The sequence below is a fragment of the Carassius gibelio genome, chromosome B17 (assembly GCF_023724105.1).
Source record: "Carassius gibelio isolate Cgi1373 ecotype wild population from Czech Republic chromosome B17, carGib1.2-hapl.c, whole genome shotgun sequence".
NCBI lineage: Eukaryota > Metazoa > Chordata > Actinopteri > Cypriniformes > Cyprinidae > Carassius > Carassius gibelio.
The window spans coordinates 5150321-5173035 of record NC_068412.1 but is presented as its reverse complement, the minus strand read 5'-3'; the positions used below and the strand labels follow the sequence as shown (position 1 = coordinate 5173035).

General features: G+C 35.4%; 1 protein-coding gene across 2 annotated transcripts in view; it reads right to left on the bottom strand.

The window, feature by feature from the left end:
* myt1lb (myelin transcription factor 1-like, b) overlaps positions 1-22715 on the bottom strand; it is a 117443-nt gene that overhangs the window by 3289 nt on the left and 91439 nt on the right. Inside the window, exons 14-21 of one of the 2 annotated variants that reach the window (XM_052580598.1) lie at positions 13400-13521; positions 12169-12237; positions 11363-11425; positions 9854-9937; positions 9060-9281; positions 8149-8240; positions 7942-8045; positions 570-623 (exon numbers count right to left, since the gene is read on the bottom strand). In XM_052580598.1, the coding sequence (XP_052436558.1) occupies positions 570-623; positions 7942-8045; positions 8149-8240; positions 9060-9281; positions 9854-9937; positions 11363-11425; positions 12169-12237; positions 13400-13521 (810 nt within the window). The remainder of the gene's footprint in view (positions 1-569; positions 624-7941; positions 8046-8148; positions 8241-9059; positions 9282-9853; positions 9938-11362; positions 11426-12168; positions 12238-13399; positions 13522-22715) is intronic. The other variant, XM_052580599.1, reaches the window with a different exon arrangement.

The following is a 22715-nucleotide window of genomic DNA, read 5'->3' as shown; positions in this document are numbered from 1 at the left end:
TGTCAAAACTATGATTGGAATGTTTTTGTCATAAAACTTTTGTGTGACTTTAATTTCAAATGTAAAATTTTCATTGCAATTCAGAATCCGATGTGTGGATTTAATTCAATTCAAACTGACAGTTGTGAACTAAAAGGAAGCCAATTCTTAAATGACAAATTTTGCAAACCCTGATTTGAATTCTTTAGCTTCAAACAACTTGTTGCAGCCACAATAAAACTTTCATTAAAAAAAAAAAAAAACACACACACAATGTAAACATCAACACATGTCAACATCATTTATTCAATTCAGTCTAAATGGAAATCGCTGGATTTGGTAGCATTCACTAATGAAGGACTGAAGCTGACTGAATGGTTATTAAAAACTGATTCAGTGAAAAGTTGGTAAGCATGAACAGCAAAATCTATTCAGGTGGACATGAATGAAAGAACAAATCATTAATGGATTTCAGCTTGACTAACACCAACTGCATGCGCTCAGCCACTTGAATATTGACTGACATAATATAGTATTCACAGCACACAAGAAGTCACATGGAAAGGGTAGCAGTTAAACTGTGGTCTTACTCTCTGATGTAGACAGCTGTTGTGTCTAACTGGAGCCTCTTTGTGAAGTGATTGCTAGAGGTAAAAACAAAAGTATATTAGCTTACAGCAAATAACATGCTCAACTGGCCACTTCTGTCTAAACACTTAAGACACATCTGGGAAAGCTTTTTGTTTTGTTTTAGATGTCGCAAAGATGTTGACTCTGAATAATGTGATGTAATGTGATGCTACATGATGACATCTGCTAGATAAAGCAGCTAGTAGACAGTTTTGCATTGACATGTTGTATTTAAAAAGGATAAGCCACTGATTATTCCTATTTAATAAGTGGCACGAGATCAGGTAATTCCCCCTTGAATAATGCACAAATGGTTAACTATTTAAGTTATAAGCATATACATTCACAACCTATTTTAACCAGGTTTAAAATATTATCTACAATTAAATGGAAATGTATAGTTTCAATTTAATTTAAATTAAATTAAATGCAGTTATCTTAAACATGCTTTTTGACCCAGTCAACTATTAAGTTAATCTTGAATGTCATTTCATCATCTATCTATTGTCTTGTGCAATTTAGTACATTTAAATTATATTAACTTTAAATTTAATATTAGCAACAAACTACAGTTTCAATTATAATCAAGTACTTGTGCTTTAGTATGTTAGTCAAAGTAAGTGTACTTCTTGAAATGATGACAAAAGATGAATAAAATATAATTATTTAAAATATATTTTAAATGACTTAAAAAAAGATACATTTAAGTACTGTGTAATATCAATTAACTTCATGTACTTACTATATGGATAGGGGTAGGATTAGGGTTTGTCTTAGGGTTACTTGCATGCATATATGCATAATTATTGTTATTATAATAGTAAAATGATTGTTATTATAATATTAAATACATGTAATGTGTAACACGTGTCACCATATATTTTTTTTAAGTTCACTTATGTGGCCTTTTATTTAATTAATATTATATTACCTGCAAGTACATTATTGTTATTATTAAGATCTAAAGTACACTAGTGCAAACTCGATATAATCAAGTACACTTCTATTTTCACAATGGCTTTAGGTGTGAAAAGGTGACTTCATTAAGTTCAGCTGTAAACTTGTGGAAATACAAAAATAAAAAAGTCACAAATGGCATTGTTTCCTGAGAATAAGCTTCATCTCAAACATCCAGTCAGCATTGTTGAAGAAACCAAACACAAAATGAACGAGCCATGCAGCTTAAAACCCCATAAACAATAAACACTGAGTTTGACAAATTATGACTTTCAGTGAGCAAGCGATGGAAATTCAAATAAGATTATGACTGCAATATGTATTTACAAAGTTGAGATGAATGGAAATTTTGGATAGAATTTATACGCTTCTAAACTTGGAACTGATTTGAAGAACGTGTTTTCAACTTGTTAAAGTCTTGTTTAAGATCAAACCAGCCTGACTGGGAGATCAGCTAAGACCAGCGAAGCATCTTAGGTTGGTTTATGCAGTTTGTTTAAGCAGAGCTGGTAAAATATAACAATCATTCAATAAATGCACACATTTAGATTATTCCAATTGACTCCTACAATTTTCCACCTATGGACTAGTTTGTAGCAGACTATTATGCTAAATTTGTTAAATGTACTGTACCAAGAACAGCAGCCCAATAAAGTTATTTTAAAGTTATTTTTCTAAATGAAGAGAATAATATGATATGCTCTATCATATTTCCCCATTAAATAACTTATAAAGTAGCTAATTCTGTGAGACATAATTTCACAAACAGCGTAACCTAAGTGAATTTCTCTTAAAAAGCGCATATGGCTTTAAAATAAATCGCGTTTGTCTATAAGCTAGATGTACTCTGCACAATTAACACAGGAATTGTAACTTGCACAATCGAGGCAGAGTCGCATTGTCACTAACAATTATAAATGTAATTATTTTTAATTATTGCCAGTGTCAGTCATAAATAGCAGTTGTCATGAACCTAGAGTTTTATTTAATACCATTAACTCTGTGTTGAATCCATGCACCTCTGATCCGACAGAGGTTTCAGTTAGTACATGTGAGAAATTTCTTGGTTATTTTACGGACAAAGTAGCAGCTGTCAGGCAAAACTGCAGTGCTAATTTTAACGTGTTTGTACCTGCTGCTCCGGTGCTTTCTGCTGTTTTTGAGGATTTTAAGCCAGTTTCACTTACACTGCTTTCTGAGGTAGTGCAGCACATGAAACCCACCAACTGTCCGTTAGACATTGTCCCAGCCAGGATAGTGAAAGAAGTTTTTAATACCGCCATTGGGTCAAGTTTACTCACTTTAATTAATTTGTGTCTTAGTCTAGGTTGTGTCCCAGCTGCATTTAAACATGCTGTGGTCAGGCCCCTACTTAAGAAACCAAATCTTGACCCTTCAGTGTTATCTAACTTTAGACCAGTTTCTCATCTGCCTTTTCTGTCAAAGGTTTTGGAAAAAGTTGTTTTTATACAGTTACAAGCCTTTATGCAGAAAAATTCTGTCCTCGAAAAATTTCAGTCTGGTTTTAGATCACGTCACAGTACCGAGTCTGCACTGCTAAGAGTACATAATGATATTGCCTTGTCTGTGGATGCCGGGAGTCCTGCTGTGTTAGTGCTTTTGGACCTCACAGCAGCGTTCGATACGGTGGACCATGCAGTCCTCCTCTCTCGTCTTGAGCATTGTGTGGGCATTCGAGGTTTGGCACTTCAATGGTTTAGCTCCTATTTAGCAGATAGGAGCTTCTCTGTTATGATTGGTGAATGCTCCTCGTCGGCTGCTCCTCTTTCTTGTGGGGTACCCCAGGGTTCAATTCTTGGCCCAATCTTGTTTTCTTTATATATGTTGCCGTTAGGGAGTATTATAGGAAAGCACAATCTATCCTTTCACTGTTATGCTGATGACTTGCAGATTTATTTGCCTTTAAAACCGAATGATAATGTCTCACTAGACTCCCTACTTAGTTGTATCGATGATATTAGGATGTGGTTGTCACAAAATTTTCTTAGTTTAAATAATGAAAAAACGGAGTGTATCATCTTCGGCAACCCAAACGGTTCAGCGGTGACTTTGGGGGCTTTGGCTCCATACCTTAAGCCTGCTGTCAGAAATTTAGGGGTTACTTTTGATTGCGACATGAAATTTGACAAGCAAATCAGCAATATTGTCAAAATGAGTTTTTTTCAGCTTCGTCTTCTAGCTAAAGTTAAGCCTTTTCTTAATAGGCATGATCTAGAAAAGGTGATTCATGCTTTTATTAGTTCGAGGTTGGATTATTGTAATGCTCTCTATGTAGGTTTAAGTCAAGGCTCTATTGCACGACTTCAACTTGTGCAAAATGCTGCCGCTCGGTTTTTAACAAATACACCTAAGCGTGTACACATTACTCCTGTCCTCTATTCCTTACACTGGCTTCCAGTACAGTTTAGAATAGATTTTAAGATTTTGTTGTTCGTTTTTAAGGCCCTAAATGGCCGAGCACCGGAGTACATAAGTGAGATTTTAACCCTGCGTGAGCACAGCCGGTCGTTACGGTCTTCAAATCAACTGGTTTTAGAAGTCCCAAGGTCAAAGTACAAGCGTTGGGGTGATCAGGCGTTTGCAGTTGCTGCCCCAAGACTTTGGAACAAGTTACCCCCTGATATCCGTACAACTGCAGATGAAACTCTTTTTAGGTCTAAACTTAAAACCCACCTGTTTAGGATGGCTTTTAATACATAGTAGTGGTGACACAATTTCCCTCTTGCTGTTTTCTTTTTTGTTATGTATTTATTGTATGATATGATGTTTATTGTATTCTATGATGTGAAGCACTTTGGATACCTGACAGTTGTTGTAAAGCGCTATACAAATAAATGTTGATTGATTGATTGATTGATTGCCAGTGTATAAACCATTCAGTGCTTCTGGAGATTGAAGGCTGATTTATATTCGATGTGTCTGCAAGTTCGCTTGGGTGCACACGGAAAATATGACGTCATTGCGGTGTTGAGTGCACGCAAACTCGTTTTGTGTGGCGGTGTGCACGGCATTTTTTGTAACTTTCAGCGGAGCTCCACATAAACAGAAGCAGTTTAATGTGAAATTCAAACTTCATCAGCTGCTTTTTGACAGAAAACAATGCACAGTTTGTGTTTGTTTGTTTGTTTTTGCATAGTTTGCCCAAGGATTTGTATTTAAAATGTTTTATTTTTATTATATTTAAAAAAAGAATTCTAATTAATTTAGATACTAATTATACACCATTTGCTTAAAGTTGTCTTGTGTTTGATGCAAATAAAGCCAATAGTTTAAGTTTGTTTAAAGTTTGTATTTAAATAAGTTATTAATTAACTCATGACTTCTTCTCACCAGTGATTCCCGAAGGTTTTAGAGGACACTTACTCCTCATCACCCCCTGTTGTTTCAAAGAATAGCACAATGGCCAATGTTACAACGTTCTGCACACATGAAGCGTTCACACTACACAGTGTTGTGGTCCAGCAGTGTGTTCAGTAGCGGTGCGTCTGCAGCAGTGCAGAGAGATCGTTTCCACAATGAGTCTACTTTTGCTCTCCTCAAACACTGAATTAAAGTAAGAGCGCATTGTTTGCGGTAAATATAAACATGGATTGACATGAAAATGTAGTACTTCGATCATAAATACATATTAGTCTACCGTGATTCACAATCAACACATAGGCTATGGCTTTTTGGCTAGGTTTAAAGGACAAAAACACTTAGACAAACAAGGCAATAATAGATGGCACTCTTAGTAAATCAAAATTCTTTTTAAACCGAAAAATGTAAAGCAATAGAAAATGCAGTAGAGCGGATTGTTTCTGTCATTGGTAAGCGTTCATTTAGAATGTCTGTGATCATGTAAGAATAGTAGTATAAATAAATGTTTTGCCCCTTGCTTGATCGATTTAATACAGTTTAACAATCTATGTGTTTATAGTAAACAGTCAAGGACCACGTCCAGACTCCTGTGTGAAAGCACAGGGAGCACTGCTTACCTAACACACATGGACTGCATTACACCAGGTTCACACAGAGTATGTGTGAACCTAACACACACCTCATGAAATCAGGCTTGTATTGTGCAAAATGTAATTTTATTTTGAAAAATGTAAATAAAAATCCAGTCAGGACGAGAATTCTTTTTCAAAAATGAAATTCAGGCCCTGAATAAATGTCTAAAATTCAACCTAGTCTCATGGCAAATACGTACCTTTGGGTGTGTTTCTGTAACACCGGTTTTACGTACCTTACTGAACATTTCGCAACGGTTTCAAAGAGAAATGATCACTAAAACATGGTTTCAATGCATGAACCCTGGCACATTTTTATTACGTTTATCTAGGTACGTATAGCTGTGTTTTTATTATGTTGCTTTTGGTACGTACTGCGGCGCAGAATTAAAATATCCGAGGACTGTAAAATTGCACAGGTGCTGTTTATACAGGATGTGATTTTGTGTTGATAAAGATGTGACGGGGGGAGTGGAACAGGAAAAAAATGCAAGACTTTGGATGTTGAACTTCTTTTAACTTGAGCATTTTTATAATGCTGTTTTATGTACGAAACACGAGTACAACAGTCAAATGTGTCCATGTTTACAGAGAAACAAACAATGGAAAAGCAGCACAATTGAATAAAGAACCACTGTAACAACTGTATGTCTGATATTTCATGTTTGCATCAGGGTGACAGGCTGAAAACTGCTGTTCATTGTTTTACAGAACATTTAGGCCTATAGTTAATAACAGTCTACTTGTGTAATACCTTCAGTCGTTTTGAATTTGAATTACCTTGACTTTTGCTAACTGTAAAGCATTTTCCATGTATTATTTCTGAACATATAATATGCATAACACAAGTTTGTACAAGATATATCTGTAGATCATGCATCTTTTCTGCAAAGATATTTGAAAAGTGATTTGTTGACAACATAATTTTCTTTAACTAGAGTGTTAATGAGGAAAAAGTTACTTGAATCATGCTGTAGATACATTTTATAGTTGACTTGTTAAAATAGCAAAAAATCTAGAATTATTTATTTATTTATCTTCTTGCATATCATCCAGCACTAATCACAATATGTATTAAACATTATTATTTTTATTTTTTTTAAATAAAGTTTTTACAATAGTAAAATTTTGGATACAAGTTAACTTTGACAGTTCTACTTTAGACAGTTTGTTAAAGTTGACTGTAATGATACTGACATGGTGGACACTTTTTCATTTGTCTGCTACAATAATGTAAAGTCTTTCATTATTTAGGAGCTTTTCTCTGCAAATTATGATATGTGACTGTACAGTATGTGATTAATTTGATCATTTAATCAGAATAACAGTAAAAATGTATGACATTTTTCTAACAATGCTCATCTCAGATTAATATCCTGGCAAGAGGGGCATTTTGAACAGGAAGTGCATTTTACAGCAGCATTACTGTACCATTAAATGTTCATTATACACACACACACACAGTCATAGACATACCTGTAGAACTCGAACAATTGAATAGTATCACACTACATATATATTAATCAATCTTTTAAGAAAAATAAATCAATAATAAATCAGCATGCATGTCAAACAGCAATGGATACACGTGTATCGATTATAACACCAGATATATAACTAGATGACAATGTAAATATGGATATTGTCCATGAACATGGAAATGAGAAATGTTAATACTTTTCTGGTCAAAGGTTTGGAAAGACGCCTCTTCTGCTCACTAAAGCTGCATTTGTGTGATCAAATTACACAGTAAAAATAGCAATATAGTGAAATATTATTACAGTTTAAAATGTGTATATATGTATATATTATAAAATGTCATTTATTCCTATGATCAAAGCTGAGTCTTCAGTGTCATATGATCCTTCAGATATCATTCTAATATTCAGGTGTGCTGCTCAAATATTATTGGTGTTATATTATATTATAGAAAATAAATTCCTTACCCAAAACGTCTGAATAATGGTGTATAAACACTAGTGTAACCCTAGTATGAAAGAGCTCAATTGTTTTCAACATAATCAGAAAAAACAACAAATCAGCATATCAAATGATTTCTGAAGATCACGTGACACTGAAGACTGGAGGAATGATGCTGAAAATACAGCTGTGATCACAGAAATACATTACATTTTTAAAACATTTTCAAATAGAAGACAGTTATTTAAAATTGCAATAAAATGTACAATATTACTGTTTTTACTTTTTGTAAACATATATTAATGAAGCCTGGGTGAGCATAAGAGACTTAAAAAAAAAAAAAAAAAGAGAAAAACACGTAATTCTTCCACACATTGACTGGTAAAGTATTGAGTTAATGCTCATGTATGGAGTACTAAACTCACTCTATAAACACTCTTACCTGTGTTCTAAGTTTGATCATATCCGCTTCCACTTGTGAATTTGATTCATTGAAATCTTTCATGTCTTCATCCAGCTGTTTAACATCTTCATCACAATCTAAACCTGGACAAACAGAGAAATCTTGGTTACTGGTGACTGAGCTAATGTGACTGAGTCTAATGTGAGACTTTCAAACTAATCTTTTTTTTTTTTTTTTTTTTTTTACCATTGCTTGTTTGCTGTTTTATTGTGAGCATCTCCACTCCTGAGAGTCTGGCTTTCTTCATTGCTGCTGTGGCACGTGGGCAACCAGAGAGACTGTAAAAACAACAGAACATGAAATATGAATTATTAACACTTTTGATATCTAAAAAGTTGGTATTTATTCACTAAGATTTTTTTTTTTAATTTAATAAATTAATATTTTTGTTCAGCAATAACACATTTAATTTTGAAAGTAAAAGTTTGTTTATAATGTTTACAAAATATTTCCATATTAAATACATGCTGTTATTTTGAACTTTCCATTTATTAAATAATCCTTAATAAAAAAAAGTATTATATTATAATAAAAATATTCTTTGCAGAAGTTTTAATCACTATACAGTATGTTGTTATGAATGCACCTGCTACAGCACTGACACAGCACCAGGTGGCACTCTGTCCTGAACATTGGCTAGTTCTGTTTAGAATAACACTATCATACTTCTCTTAGGTCTGTATGCAGTATGTTTACTATTCACTTGCACAGTATGCATTTCCTTTATGCATGTAATACTCAAACAAAAATACTATAGTACACATTGTATACTACAGTATGCTAAACAAAAATAGTATGCACAGCAACACAGCATGCAGTACACAGTTTTCCATTCTCAGCACACCCCTGAAAGCATTGCTACCATCAGCGCATGATTTTCTGTTAGTGTATAAATCTATAATGTTTGCAGATTCTGAACATCATGGTCTTGTTCTTGTTTGTAAAGTAGATTCCCATGGGCTAATCATGAAGTCATGAAAGAAATTAACAAATAAGCCTACCTTTTCAGGTATATTTAACTGAGATTTTAAAATAATAATAATACTAATTCAGTTTGACTTAACTACATTTAAAATAAATGATATGTTTGGTTCAACCTTCTGTGGGTCAGGAAACTGCCGCTGACGTGTCCAGAGCCGTCACAGCCTGGAGTGGGACACGACATGCCATCCGTCTTCCCAGCCTTCCACGTGAACTGGGGGCCGTTGATAAAGCCGTCCTTCTGTCGTTTGGCCGCTAGAGGACAGCCGGACGCGCTGCGGTGCGACGCATATTTGCCCGTTATGTGACCCTGACCGTCACAGCCAGGAACCGGACACCTGAAAACATAAACATAATCTACTGTTTCAACTAGAAAAATACTGCTTAGCGCCACCTAGCAGAAGCTGGTTTATGGTACCTTAGGTATATTTCAATATAACTTTTTGCTTTCTCATATTGTCTAGCAATATTACCCTAAAAGAGTATTTTATACCTGAATGGTGCATTTTATTACCTAAGTACTTCCTGAGGTTAACCTAATTGTAAAATAAGTTATAGTTTTATGTTAATACTTGTATTTTTAGTTACTAACATTAACAAAGATGTATAAATCCTGTAGAAAAAAAATAGTTAGTTAATGGTTAGCACTGATGGAGTTTTACTGTGAAGTGTTAACTATTGCCTACCTTACCTACTCTTATCTTTAACTTGATCTTTAACTTGAGTTTTAGAATTACGTTTTTTTATATTAATTTAAAACAATTGTATCTGATGAACCTTTGCTGTGAATAGTCTATTAAATGGAGTTGGCAAGCACTATCTTAAATATTCACATCCGGTCTTGATGTCACTTTATAGCAGGGGTGAATTCAGATTTAGTTATTGCTTTTTAAAGGCAGCGAGTCTGTACCTGATCGGCTCCTGGTCTTCCTTGTCTTCTTTACTGTGTGTTATCTTTATTCCAGTCTTCCGAGCCCGTGGGCATCCTGACAAACTGAGGAAAAACTGTCGTTACCTCAGCCATTATGAAAATGAATACACTTTAGCCTACTTAAAAGAGTACTTATTATGGAAATAAATGCTTCAAAAGTGAGAAGAGAACTAAATGCAAGGTTTTCAGACCCTTCGCTGCATGTTGTTTAAAATGTATCATGGTTTAAACTTATAATAAATGCATTTAGCTGAACTTTTGAGAGCTTTTGACATACTTAACATTTAAGTAAATTTTTTAATATGTAATTGTGTAATTATTTGCTTATGGTTAAAGCAAACTTCTTAATGTACTTACAAACATTTATGGAATCATAAAATATACTTTATTGTAATTTCTATTGAAACTCTTATTTAAATCAATTTGCAATTACACATTTGTATAAAATGCATCATTTATTCATTCATTTGTAATGCCAAAGTTGTGATATAGTACATTAAAATATATTAACTTTAAATTCAATATCAAATAAAACTTCAGTTTAAATTGTAATCAAATATTAAACATGTGCTTTAATGTTCGCATCAAAATAAGTGTACATATTTGTTTTTACATGTGTTCTGAAGTCAAACGTTTAATTAAGTGAACCTTTAAAGGGGGGGTGAAATGCTATTTCATGCATACTGAGTTTTTTACACTGTTAAAGAGTTGGATTCACATGCTAAACATGGACAAAGTTTCAAAAATTAAGTTGTATGTTTGAAGGAGTATTTCTGTTCCAAAAGTACTCCTTCCGGTTTGTCACAAGTTTCGGGAAGTTTTTTTCGAGTATGGCTCTGTGTGACGTTAGATGGAACGGAATTTCCTTATATGGGTCCTGAGGCACTTCTGCCGGAAGAGCGCGCGCTCCCGTATAGCAGAGCACTGAGAGCACAACAGACTTCACTGATCAGAGCGAGAGCGTCGCCAAATGTCACAAAAGAAGTGTGTTTTTGGTTGCCAGGGCAAGACAACCCTGCACAGATTACCAAAAGAACAGAAACCAGAAAAAAAAAAGACGACATAAAGTGGAGCTTAGTCATTTTACAAAACCGCTAAGCAAATATATACAGTTTCATTACATACCACATAGAGACGCATTTGCTGATGCTGCTCTTGTTAAATTTCAGCCTCTGGATCTGTGTCACAGCTTCCAAACGCTCTCAACTCAAAAGCCTACCGGCGCTCGTGATTCTTTAGCTCCGCCCACACGTCACACCTCCAGCCGGTCGTGTTTTTCCAGGAAAAATCAGTACAGACTATCTTTCTCTTATGAATATAATAAAACTAAAGACTTTTTGGAGTTATGAAGGATGCAGTACTACTCTATAGGTACTCAAGATTAACAGGATATTGAGTGAAAACGAGCATTTCACCCCCCCTTTAAATGCAAATAGTTTTTTTTTTTTTTTTTTTTTTTTGTTAAACAAGGGTCTGCATGCACAGTACCTTCTGTGTGAAGCGTAGTTGCCAGTGATATGTCCCGAGCCATCACAGCCCGGGGTCGGGCACCTGGGACAGAAATACACCCTGTTACTGCCCAGCATGCAAAAGAGCAGCCCTGATGAAAACACACTGATGCAGCATCTTCAGAAATATAAATATTACCCCACACAACAGCCTTTCTACAAACTTTCCAAAGAAAAGTCCTCATGATTTGTTAAATAAAGGTAAATCTTATTGAAATCTATGAAAGAAACGTCAAAGCCTGAGGCAGTGCATTCATTACATTCACAATAAAATACTTTTATTATTTGACTACCATTATAATTTGTCTCGTTTGCCCTGTTTTATGTTTAAGGATGTTTATGTTTAAGTGTACTTCCTGTTTTACAATGGCAGCTCAACAGGTCAACTCTATCGTGGGGATAAAAGCAACAGTTATCAGTAAAAAGTATGGTGTGACACGATGATATGTCACACCTAAGGTGATTATTAATAGGGATGGAACAACTTTATTTTATTTTTTAAACTTACTGTGACTCGCTGTCTCTGTTGAAAAAAAAATCAAGCATGGTAGACATGATACATAACTATTGGTGCTTAGTAAGCTGTAATCACATAATGATTAAAGTAATATTTCAAGAATAAACTATTGATAATAAACTCACATTTGTTGATCATTAATCCAAATTTGTGGTTTATATCCCTGATGTTGTATCTCATTATCTATGGCAGCTATGGACCTGGTGCTTTAGGTCTGAAGTGGGATAACATTATTATTATTTTTTTGAAAACAACAGTTTGATCCTTACTTGAGTTCTTGTGAGTTGGTGGCGATCATACTCCGAATGCTTTTATCTGCTAAAGGACAGCCTGAAAGACTAAAGATTGCATATGCAGATGTCAGTGGTTCGGACTTGTTTCTAATACTGAACAACAAACACATACAGACATAATTCACTCAGAAAACCCTGCGAATGCGATAAAGCCATGGTGTAAGTGGAGGGGAGTTTTGATCTATATTTTAACCCTCTGAATAGCAAAGTATTTTTTTACTCTTGAAATTAGCACTTATCCCTGGAGAAATATTCAAAGGTTTAACATGTGTTGGCAGTCTCTACAAACTTTCTGACAGTATAGTTGAAGTAAGCTGAAAACAATAACTGTATTGGACTGAATCCATCATCAGAGAATGGAGTCACACCTTCTATGTGAGGCGTAATGACCGGTTACATGACCACTCCCATCACACCCCGGTGTTGGACATCTGTCTCCAGAAAAAATAGACAGAATGAAAGGCCAAAATCCAAAACAAAAAAGGAAACAAAATATTATATTACCAAATGTAAAAGAAAAAGCCTTCAATCGAGTCCCCACATGAGCATTACAACACATCTGTGTGCACTACAGGGGCACATGGACAAACTTTTAAAGACCTGAAATATTTTTATTAGGGCTGCCAATTGGTTTACATTTTCATATCTTCATTAATGCTTGTTGAGACCTAACAAAAAAGAATTTAACTTGATTTAATGTATAATTAAATGCACTCCTTTTTCATTTGTTTATCTTTAAATCATTAAATGAATCTGTTAAATTGACAGCCCTAATTCGATTACCTTTTTGGTCCAGTAACAGTCTATTGGAGCCTTGTTGAACCTGAACTCTGATTGGTTGTTAACACAAAGTGTTGCCCAAATATCTAATGTTTTTGTTTCTAGTTCATTGTTTCCAGTTTAGCTTCACTGTCTGCAAGAGTGTATGAGTCCTAAATCTCATCACATTCTAGAGAGAAGCTGAGCAATAGACAGCTCAAATTAAATGTTATTTTTTTTTTTTTTTTTTTTTTTTTTACGATAAAGCATTCAAAAAAGCAGCGTACTTGGCGTCCTGACTCTATGTTTATGTTCAATCATGTGGCATGCAGTAGTGCTGAGCTGTAAAGCTGAGAGCAAGAGAAGATGAAGAGGAGAAGAGGAACAGGAAGAGACTGGTGAAGACAGGTGCACTGGGTGATCACATCATTACCCCCGTGGTGCTTACGTTATAAGCTCCTTTTTGCTTTCTTTGCAAGGAGGAAATTTTGGTTTGGGACTGGGAATGCCAACATCAGTAGTATACGCACTGTCCTCTAAAATGTCCTGGAAGGGATCCAGATCATCAGACTGTAACAACAAAGCCAGAAAAAAAAAACAGAGAGAGAAAGAGACCTGTTAGATTTTTACCAAAATCTCTTGCATTAGATAATAATTTTGAACCACTTACATTTTCTCATTTCAGTATCATTAATTCAAATGGTTTTGATACATGTTTCAAACCCTGAGAACCTTCAATGATCTCCAAATGATGGTTACTACTCAGAGTATATTGTGAAGTATTCTTACAATATAATAAAAGGTTTTTATTTGAAAGCATTTTAAAATGCGTTTTATTCCCTTGATACAAAGCTGAATTTTCAGCATCATAACTCCAGTCTTCAGTGTTATATGACCCTCTAGAAATCATGCTAATGTGCTGATTTACTGGACGGATGGATGGATGGATGGATGGATAGATAGATAGACAGACAGACAGACAGACATACAGCTGGACTTTGCTGGTATGAAGATAAAAAGGGAAACTGCAGAACTAGATGGAGACAGAAATCAGAGTGCTGCCATACACTAGATGGCAGTGTAGTGACATGACAAAATCTGTTTTTGTCAATGTCCTCTGCAGCTCTGTGAGATACCTTTAACATTTCAGGTTTTCCAACAAGCGCTTTTCAGCGTCATGATATCTGTGGTGTAACAAAAATTGGTTTCCTTGAGGAGTTTGTTGGGCATCGCCAACCAGTGCATCACCAGGAAGCATGGCAGCCCAAAACACAAGCACTAGTTTGAAATCTCTCACACTGGGCCATGGTGATAGTGGTGTCTGTGGTAAATGTGGACGAGTGCATTATGGCCATTGAGGATTTTAGCAGTATCTAGAATGAGTAACGCTACTGTTTTGTTTTTGAATTCAGTTGAGAAATCAAATGAAGTTGTGGAAAAAGAGTAGTAATTAGTGGTTTGTTTACCCCATTGTTTCCCCTTTCTACCCATGCTAAGAAAGAAACTTGTCTAATGTTCCACCCGTTCATTAAAGAACTGTCATGTTTTGGAAAGATAGTTAGTCCTAAAAAAATAAAAATAAAAAGCTCTCGGAAGTAAGTCAGACTTGATTGAACATGAGCTGAACTGAGCTTAACCTGAATCTGAAATTTTGAGTTGATGAGTTTGATTACACAGTCTTTGTTAGTACTGATGTTATGAAGTGCTTTTGCTGTGGCAAAATGGGGCATCTCGTGCTTGTTTGTCCAGACAAAAATTGCACAAACAAGCAAGATACCTTAAGTGAAAACGGTGTGCAAGTCAGAAATGAAGGAACAAGAGATAATGTTCCTGACCCAGTCCAAGCTGAACCCAGGCCATCCACCAGTAGCTTAACTGATAGAGTGCCTTATTCATATAGAACCATATATGCTTGGGGACCACTCACCAGCACCACTCACCGGTCTCGAGTCCCACAGAGGAGCTCCAGAAGGATAAAAGGAGGAGTGATGACAGTGCAAGTGGACCAGGCCTAGACTTTATTTTGTGTTTTGGTTTTGTCTGTGTGTGGGATTCATCCGTGAGGGGCTGTCGTGCTTTTTTAAGTTTCATTTATTTTATTACTATTAAATTATGTTTAAACTCTGGCCGGTTCCCGCCTCCTTTTCCCCAAACTACAAACTTTGTTACAATGACCTATTCAGATGATTGAATCTTATGATTTATATGATGTATGGAGGAGTTTAAATAGGAATTTAAAACCGTACACATGGGCACATGCCCGTTATAACATGTTGTCATTCGCGAGATTAGACAGATTCCATTGTTTTAAGCACCATTTTAGTATTTTTAAGAACTTCTTTTCTGAACTTGGTTTTCTGATCATAGTCTAGTCATATGTACAGAAACTTTAAACTTAAAAAAAGGTGTAAATAACTTTCTTCTTTCAGATGAATTCCATTTAAGTTATTTAAAAATATTGTCTTTCGTCTTTCAAGCCGTATGATGCAACTTAGTGGGTGTTGCACTTCATCGGTCCATGATAAGTTTAATACAAAGTGCATCCATTGAAAAAAAGTGTCTCGCACGGCTCTGAGGGGTGAACAAAGGCCTTCTGTAGCGAATCAATGCGTTTTTGAACGAAAAATATCCATATTCAAAATGCAATAATCACTTTAATCTAGTTTGAGCTCACAGTTGTAAATCATAAGCAGATCCGGGGGAATGACGTATGAGGTCAGCTTCAAAGATCAAAAGATCAAATACAATTTTTTAAGTAACTCCAACCGAATTCTTCTAAAAGAAGAAAGTCATATACACCTAGGATGACTTCAGGGTGAGTAATTTTTTGGCTGAATTAACCCTTTAAGTGATGCACATTTTAAAGACAAGTTTAAATTATTTTAGGAATTCATTTCATTTAGGAATGAAAAAAAAAAAATAGTTTTCACAAAATATATAATTAGATCTTAGAGTTGACCGATTATCTGATATCAGACCCTATTGAATTTCAGAAAGAAGCACATGTTTTTTATGAAAAGCTTAGAAGTTGAGAAGACAATGAAAATCAGTTTGTTGAACAGTTTTCTGAGGAACTGCCGAAGGTCTCTGAAGATTCTAATGCAGCACTCAAGAGGGCTTAAGCCTCAGAGAACTGCATGAAGCTCTCCAAAGCATGGAGAATGGCAAGGCTCCTGGGATAGATGGAATCCCAGTTGAGTTTTATAAAGCCTTTTGGCCTGTGATGAGGGAGGATCTGCTGGAAGTTCTCACTAGCTGCGTTTACATGGACCCTACTAACGTCAATCAGATTGTATTTGCCAGATCCAACTAAAATTTTGATTAGGCCTTTTGTAATTCGAGCGAGAGAACATGTAAACACTTGACTGGATTGAAGACCGAAACTGGAAAGAACTGTGCATCCGCAATGATGTAGAAATAGCATAATGACGTATGACACGCAGATCGAGCTGTTCTCCCTGGTGAATAAAGTGTAATGAATAAGTATCCCATCATTATAAAACTCCCCTTTCACTCAGCATCTGTAAAGTGGAGCAGGACAACATTCCACCAGAGTCCTTGTTTAAGACTCTCATCAACAAAGGACTACATTTACCATTTTTTAAATGTTCAGCTGGGTCTGGGTCAGGTCCCAATCAATTACTTCAGGTCCTGGGTCTGTTTAACATTGTGTGCAGTACCCAAGTCGACCAGACTCGGAGAACACCTGGCCGTTATCAGAGTCACTCAGCGCTGTCCGTTTGTGGTTTTGTCACTTTCAACTTGTAAAATTAGGAAGAAAGAAGTGAGTTTGTAATTTGAAATAAGGTATGCGCTGACTTTACAATACAATGACTTCACCTTTGACAACTGGCTTTTTTTTATTTAGAAGGCGGGACTTATTCCGTGGTACCTTGCTATGCACTTTACCAATTTTTGTAATAATATTATGAATGAATCATCTTCTTGTTATATAATTTTTTTTTTTTTTTTTGCTCAGACTCGTCTCAGAGAGCACAAAGATAATCGCAAATAATTAAAGCTAACGTCAGCAGTCATGGCACTGGATGAGCAATCGTTATTATCCAAATGGGCAAACCGTCTAAATTATGCAAGTAGACTAGAGCTAAAAAAAAAGCAAAACTGCAAAGTCGCATTTGTCATCCGTCACCGTGACAGCAAGTAGACTTTTGAAGCTGGAATAATAAGTGGATTAAGCTTTTCAATTGGCAAGAGAGGAAAAACATGGATGGAACTTTCTTTGCGAGGAAGACTGTGTGCATCACAGTCAGGTACAAGGGAGAAGGCTTCTTACATTAGGTAAGATAAAAAGTTTAATTTTCACAACTTGTTTATCGACTTGTTAATAGAATTTTGCTGTGGAATATGTGCCGATCAGGTCCAGTCGGATTTGTGTCTTCCTGGCCAGGTTCGGGTCCAGCTTTCAAATAATTGACAGTCTGATTCCGGGTAGTACATTTTTGACATTTCCCGGTTCTGCACGGGCGGGTCCAACTTTCAAAATAATACACAGGTCTGGGTCAGTTCAGGGAAGCACATTTACGGGTCTCTTCGGGTTAGGGTGCAAATTTTGGGACCCATGTAGACAGTGGCGTAGCCAGGGGAGGGGCCATGGGGGCACTGGCCCCTCCTGAAAACTGATTGGCCCCCCAGTGTGCCCCCACATTTCTACTTGTCTGTCACTCACAAATTCAAATTATAATCTTTCAGTTTAGTAAATAACTCATGATTGAGTCGCGATGCTTCTCAACGAGGACTAAGAATAGCGAGCTGCTGTTTTCCAAAAAAAAAGCACCTATTTTAAATAGCTGATGTTTTTCGATTAGCGAGTTGTTGCAGTGCAAGAAGTGTTTGGTACTAACGTTAACGTCTTTCGGTGTTAGACAGACCAGGTTCGATGACGATGTTATCTCCTAGAGCAGACCAAGATGCTAATCATTATATTTACTATGCTCCTCTGATGCTGAATTTAAAAGGGGTTTACTGCGTTACGATTTCGGCCGAACGAGCCGATAAAGGCAACAACACAATTTAAAGCAATGGTTTTAAAAAAAACTATAATAGCAATTCTAATAAAGTCATTATTGAATCATGCAGTCGATTAGCGACTTTTTTCACTCAAGTGAGGTGACGAAACAAATCGTGTAATGTTTATCTAACGCTCCACACTTAAGACTTTTTTTTTTAAAAGTCTATATGGGTGAGACACATGCAGAGGTGGGTAATTTACTTGAGTAATTTTTCGGGGTAACTAATACTTTTCGGAGTATATTTAAAAATGGGTACTTTATACTCTTACTTGAGTAAATTTTTTGGGAAAAATCTGTACTTTTACTTCGTTACTGTGAGCGACGCACCTCTCGTTACTTTATCTTAATGCAATAAATGTTATAAATGCTTCAGTTTATTCCAAACGCGCCGTCTATTTTTCTCTCGACAATGAGCGATGCCCATTCGCGAATGATTCATTCTTTTGAGTCAATTCTGTTCAAAGGCTTGATCAAACCAATTGGCAAACAAGTGAATTGGTTCATGAATCAGTTTGAAGGAGTCGTTTAGTTCCCTGAAGCAACGCGCTGAGCGTCTGAAGCGGTTCACTCAGAGTTGTAACGTTTAAGATCATCAGCAGCGTTGAAAACGTGGCTATGGAACTGCACTGAATTGAAAGCAAATCTGCAAAGGCTATTATTTGCTTGCGATGGAGATCCTTATTAGATGAACGTGTGTGCTGTCTACTGTTTAACAGGTAATAACTTGGGCTACATTCGATTACAGTACACGATACCACTATGACAGTAGTTTGTTGTACGTGTGTGGCTTATAACAGAGGGGAGTCAAGTTGAATGCAGCTTCCAAAAGACAAAAAATAGCCGATTAAGATTTTATTAATTTTAATACAATCACACCGGTGCGAGTACGTTCAGCAAGTCATATCATCAGCTGCTAAATTCAGATCTGTGATCGCTTGCTGGCGCTGAGCCAGAGATAGACGTGTTTTTACAGCGCTGCGCATTATAACCAATCACACACGATTCTTTTGAATGCAATGGCCAATCAGAGGTGTTCCGATGAGTCATCGCTGAAATGCCGGTGCTTCCTTCACTCGCTCACTGACTGAATACCTCTTTCTGGCGAATCCTCTCGTCAGAAACAACAAAGTGCAGATGTGTGTACGAATCTATAATTAAGATATTGATTTCACAGTGTTAACAGCTTCAGTGATTTTAATGGGAGTTTCTGAGAGTGATTGCAATCTAGACTGTCAGTGAAAATTATCTTTAATAATGTAAATGTTATTTGCTCTCTTTCTGAACAATGAAAGATTAGTAGCAATATTTATATCACATTATATTAAATGTGAATTTAACATTGAAAGTTAAAGTCAGTCGTATTAAAAATATGTTATGGCATGAAACCTATATCTGTTACTTAAGTAAACAGACAGGGTTTTATAATAAATTGGAGTAAAGGCTGATGAAATATATACATTTACACACGCACACATACATTACATACATTTATCTATATATCTAAATAAAAATAGGCTCCGTATATATGACCTAAAGTAACTAGTAACTAACTACTTGAGTAGATTTTTTTATCCGATACTCTTTTACTCTTACTCAAGTAACTATTCAAGACTAGTACTTTTACTTTTACTTGAGTAAATATTTCTAGAATTACTTTTACTTTTACTTGAGTAAAGTTTTTGGGTACTCTACCCACCTCTGGACACATGCAAAAACATCGGTTTTTTTACTGGTCAATTTTGAGATTTTGGCCTGTTTGTCTTCAGTAACATGTCTTCTTTCAGACTTGTGGTGAAAAAAAAAAAAGTCCAAAATACACATATAGGTCTTTATTTTTCTACACCTTTAGTCTATTTGCGTCTGTAGATTCCTAATAAATTCAGTTGGCGTTCTAAATCACCATGGTGCTCCGCGATTGCTGTCTGCCCCTGCAAAGCTCTCTCTCCCTCCCTTCACAGAAGTTATTGACAAAACGTCATTTGATGACACCCAGAAACATTCTCAAAAAAATCATACATAATTATTTAATGCATGATTAAATAGCAAAATAAATAACTAATACTAAAACAACACTGGACTAATTAAGCTATTCTAAACTGTTTTATAGGATCCACATATTTTACATATTAAATTAAAGCTACCTTTTTGAACAAGTAGCTTTCTAACAAAGTATGGATATATGATATTTTTAAATCAATATGCTCAAGATTAATTAGCCTTGACATAAGTAGATTTTGTTTATTCATCAATGCAAATTTACTGCAACTGCTGCTATGCAAATTGAATGGGATGTGGATAATAAACAAAAACATTATGAAATTATATTAAATGTATATTAGTTATATTAATTAATTAATTGTGTATTTATTTCTATGAATTATTAATGTTATTCTGCATTTATATAAATAAGGCTATTATATATATATATATATTATATAAGGCTATTATAAATAAATTATATTATTATTATTTGTGAGTTGTACACTATTCATACATTGGATTATTTTATTTATTACAGTTTTTCTTTCACTTTTGTAAAGTGAAAAGTTAATACAAATTGTATTTGATTTTTTTTTTATTTAGAGCAGTGAATAACTGCTATTAAAATATAATAGGGTATCACTGTTTATTACTGATTTTAAAGGTTACTGAACTCTTGAAATGATTTGGATATACAGTTCAAACAACACAAGATTGGCCCCTCTGTATTAATCGTGGCCCCTCTTGTGCCCCCCAGTTGAAAAAATCCTAGAATCGCCCCTGCATGTAGACCTCTACACTGCACAACCGTTCATGTGCTGTTCACCGCCTAATTTGAACCCAAAGTAGATTAATATCACCTGTGCTTTTTAAAACAGCATGCGACAACAGCGGGAAATTCTGTATATTCATGCAGTGTGCAGATGTCAAAAGAGTAAATGCGATCAGAAGCTTGCGATATATAAATGTGGATATCAACCCAATCACTTAATTTGGCAATCAGATTTCTCAATCAGAATGAATTCATTCAACTCCATAAAGTATTTTATTTACCAAAGGAAGAAGGAGGACAAGGACTTTTACATTTACAAAGTAAAACTGCAGCTTATTGCTTATAGTTTATACAGCGATACCTTACTGGCCAAAATATCTTAAGCTGGAGGTCAGTGGCCAGTCTGATTTTAAAGACTGCTGAGAGACTATTCTTGGATAAGTCTTTGTTCTTGTTCGATCCCAAAAAAACTCAAGACATCCAGAATGCTGGAGTTTCACAGGAATCTTTTTAAAGTATGGGACCTCTTTCAAGAGAAAAGAACTGGCTCTACATCATCTTTATTCTGGCTGTTGAAAGAACCTCTGATCTGTGGATCACAAAAATGACTGCAGCGTTAATTAAATCCAAGATTATAACAATTTGATGTTTAGTCTTGGAAAAGCTGAGGATTTTTCTTTTAGGAGTGAAATCTGTTTGAATTGTTACACAAGTACTGCACAAATTACAATCTACTTTTACAACAGAAGAATTAAAATGCTTTAAGGTTACAGTGAAGGGGAATTGATCCCTAACAAGGATCAGTTTCCAAATCTGCTTCTTTCACAAAATGTAGGTGATTGTACAGGATTTGTTTGTTTGTTTAATCTGAAAAGGTGACAGATATGGATTTGTATGAAAGTAATAGGAAAAAAAAATAACACTTGTTTAAAATCTTTTAACAAACATTGACTACATGAAAGAATTGACACACTGTGGTGTACAGTTTTTAAGATGAGTAATAATGTTAGAACAGAGTGGAGAACACTGTACAAGCCACTGTTAACTAAAAGAGCTTGAGATCTACAAAGGTGAATTCTGCATGGCATTATTGCTGTTAAAGCTTTTATTTCTGGTTTAAATCCAGATGTTAGCAATAAATATCCTTTTTGTATTCAAAGAGAGACCATTTTGCATAGCTTTTTGTATTGTTCAAGAATTAAGCTTTTATTTTTATTTAATTTGTTTACAAAATCTTTTAAATTGTTTTAATGAGAGGTTTTCTGTTTAGCCATGATCAAATCAAGGCTTTAATTGATTTTAGTTTTTACAAGACTATGGACTCCTTAAATATTTTTGAAAGAATATGGTGTCAGAGAGGAGCTTTGTGTTCTGTTATTGAAAATGAACTTCATTTTGCACTCTTTTTATAAAATGGTTTTAAAAATTGTGAAAAATTGTTATCATGTGCTTTAATGTGACTAATCTTTTGGTTAAATGAAGATGCTTGAAAATTCTAAATTTTCTTCCTCCCTCCCCCCCTCTCTCTCTCTCTCTCTCTCTCTCTCTCTCTCTCTCTCCCTCTCTCTCTCTCTCCCTCTCTCTCTCTCTCCCTCTCTCTCTCTCTCTCTCTCCCCCCCCCCCACTCTCTCTCTCTCTCTCTCTCACTCACTCACTCACTCACTCACTCACTCACTCACTCTCTCTCTCAGTGTGAGCTGGCTTATAAAGAAGGTCCTAAGCTCCTCTCTGCTGATGTGGCTGAGGTATGAGTGTGTGTGTAGGTCAGGTTTTGCCCATACTGTATCACAGGCACCGACTGCCCCCACATGTATTATAAAACCTAGTAAAATGTGTATTGTAGGGAGCAGCCAACAATCCTTATGCGTAAAATGGCTCAATAAACATTAAAATAATCTCTTAATTAAACTGGAAAAACGCTTTTGTCTGCTTTGTAGCAGAGATTTCTCAAGTTTGTTGGGTTTGAAGTGATAAAACAACAT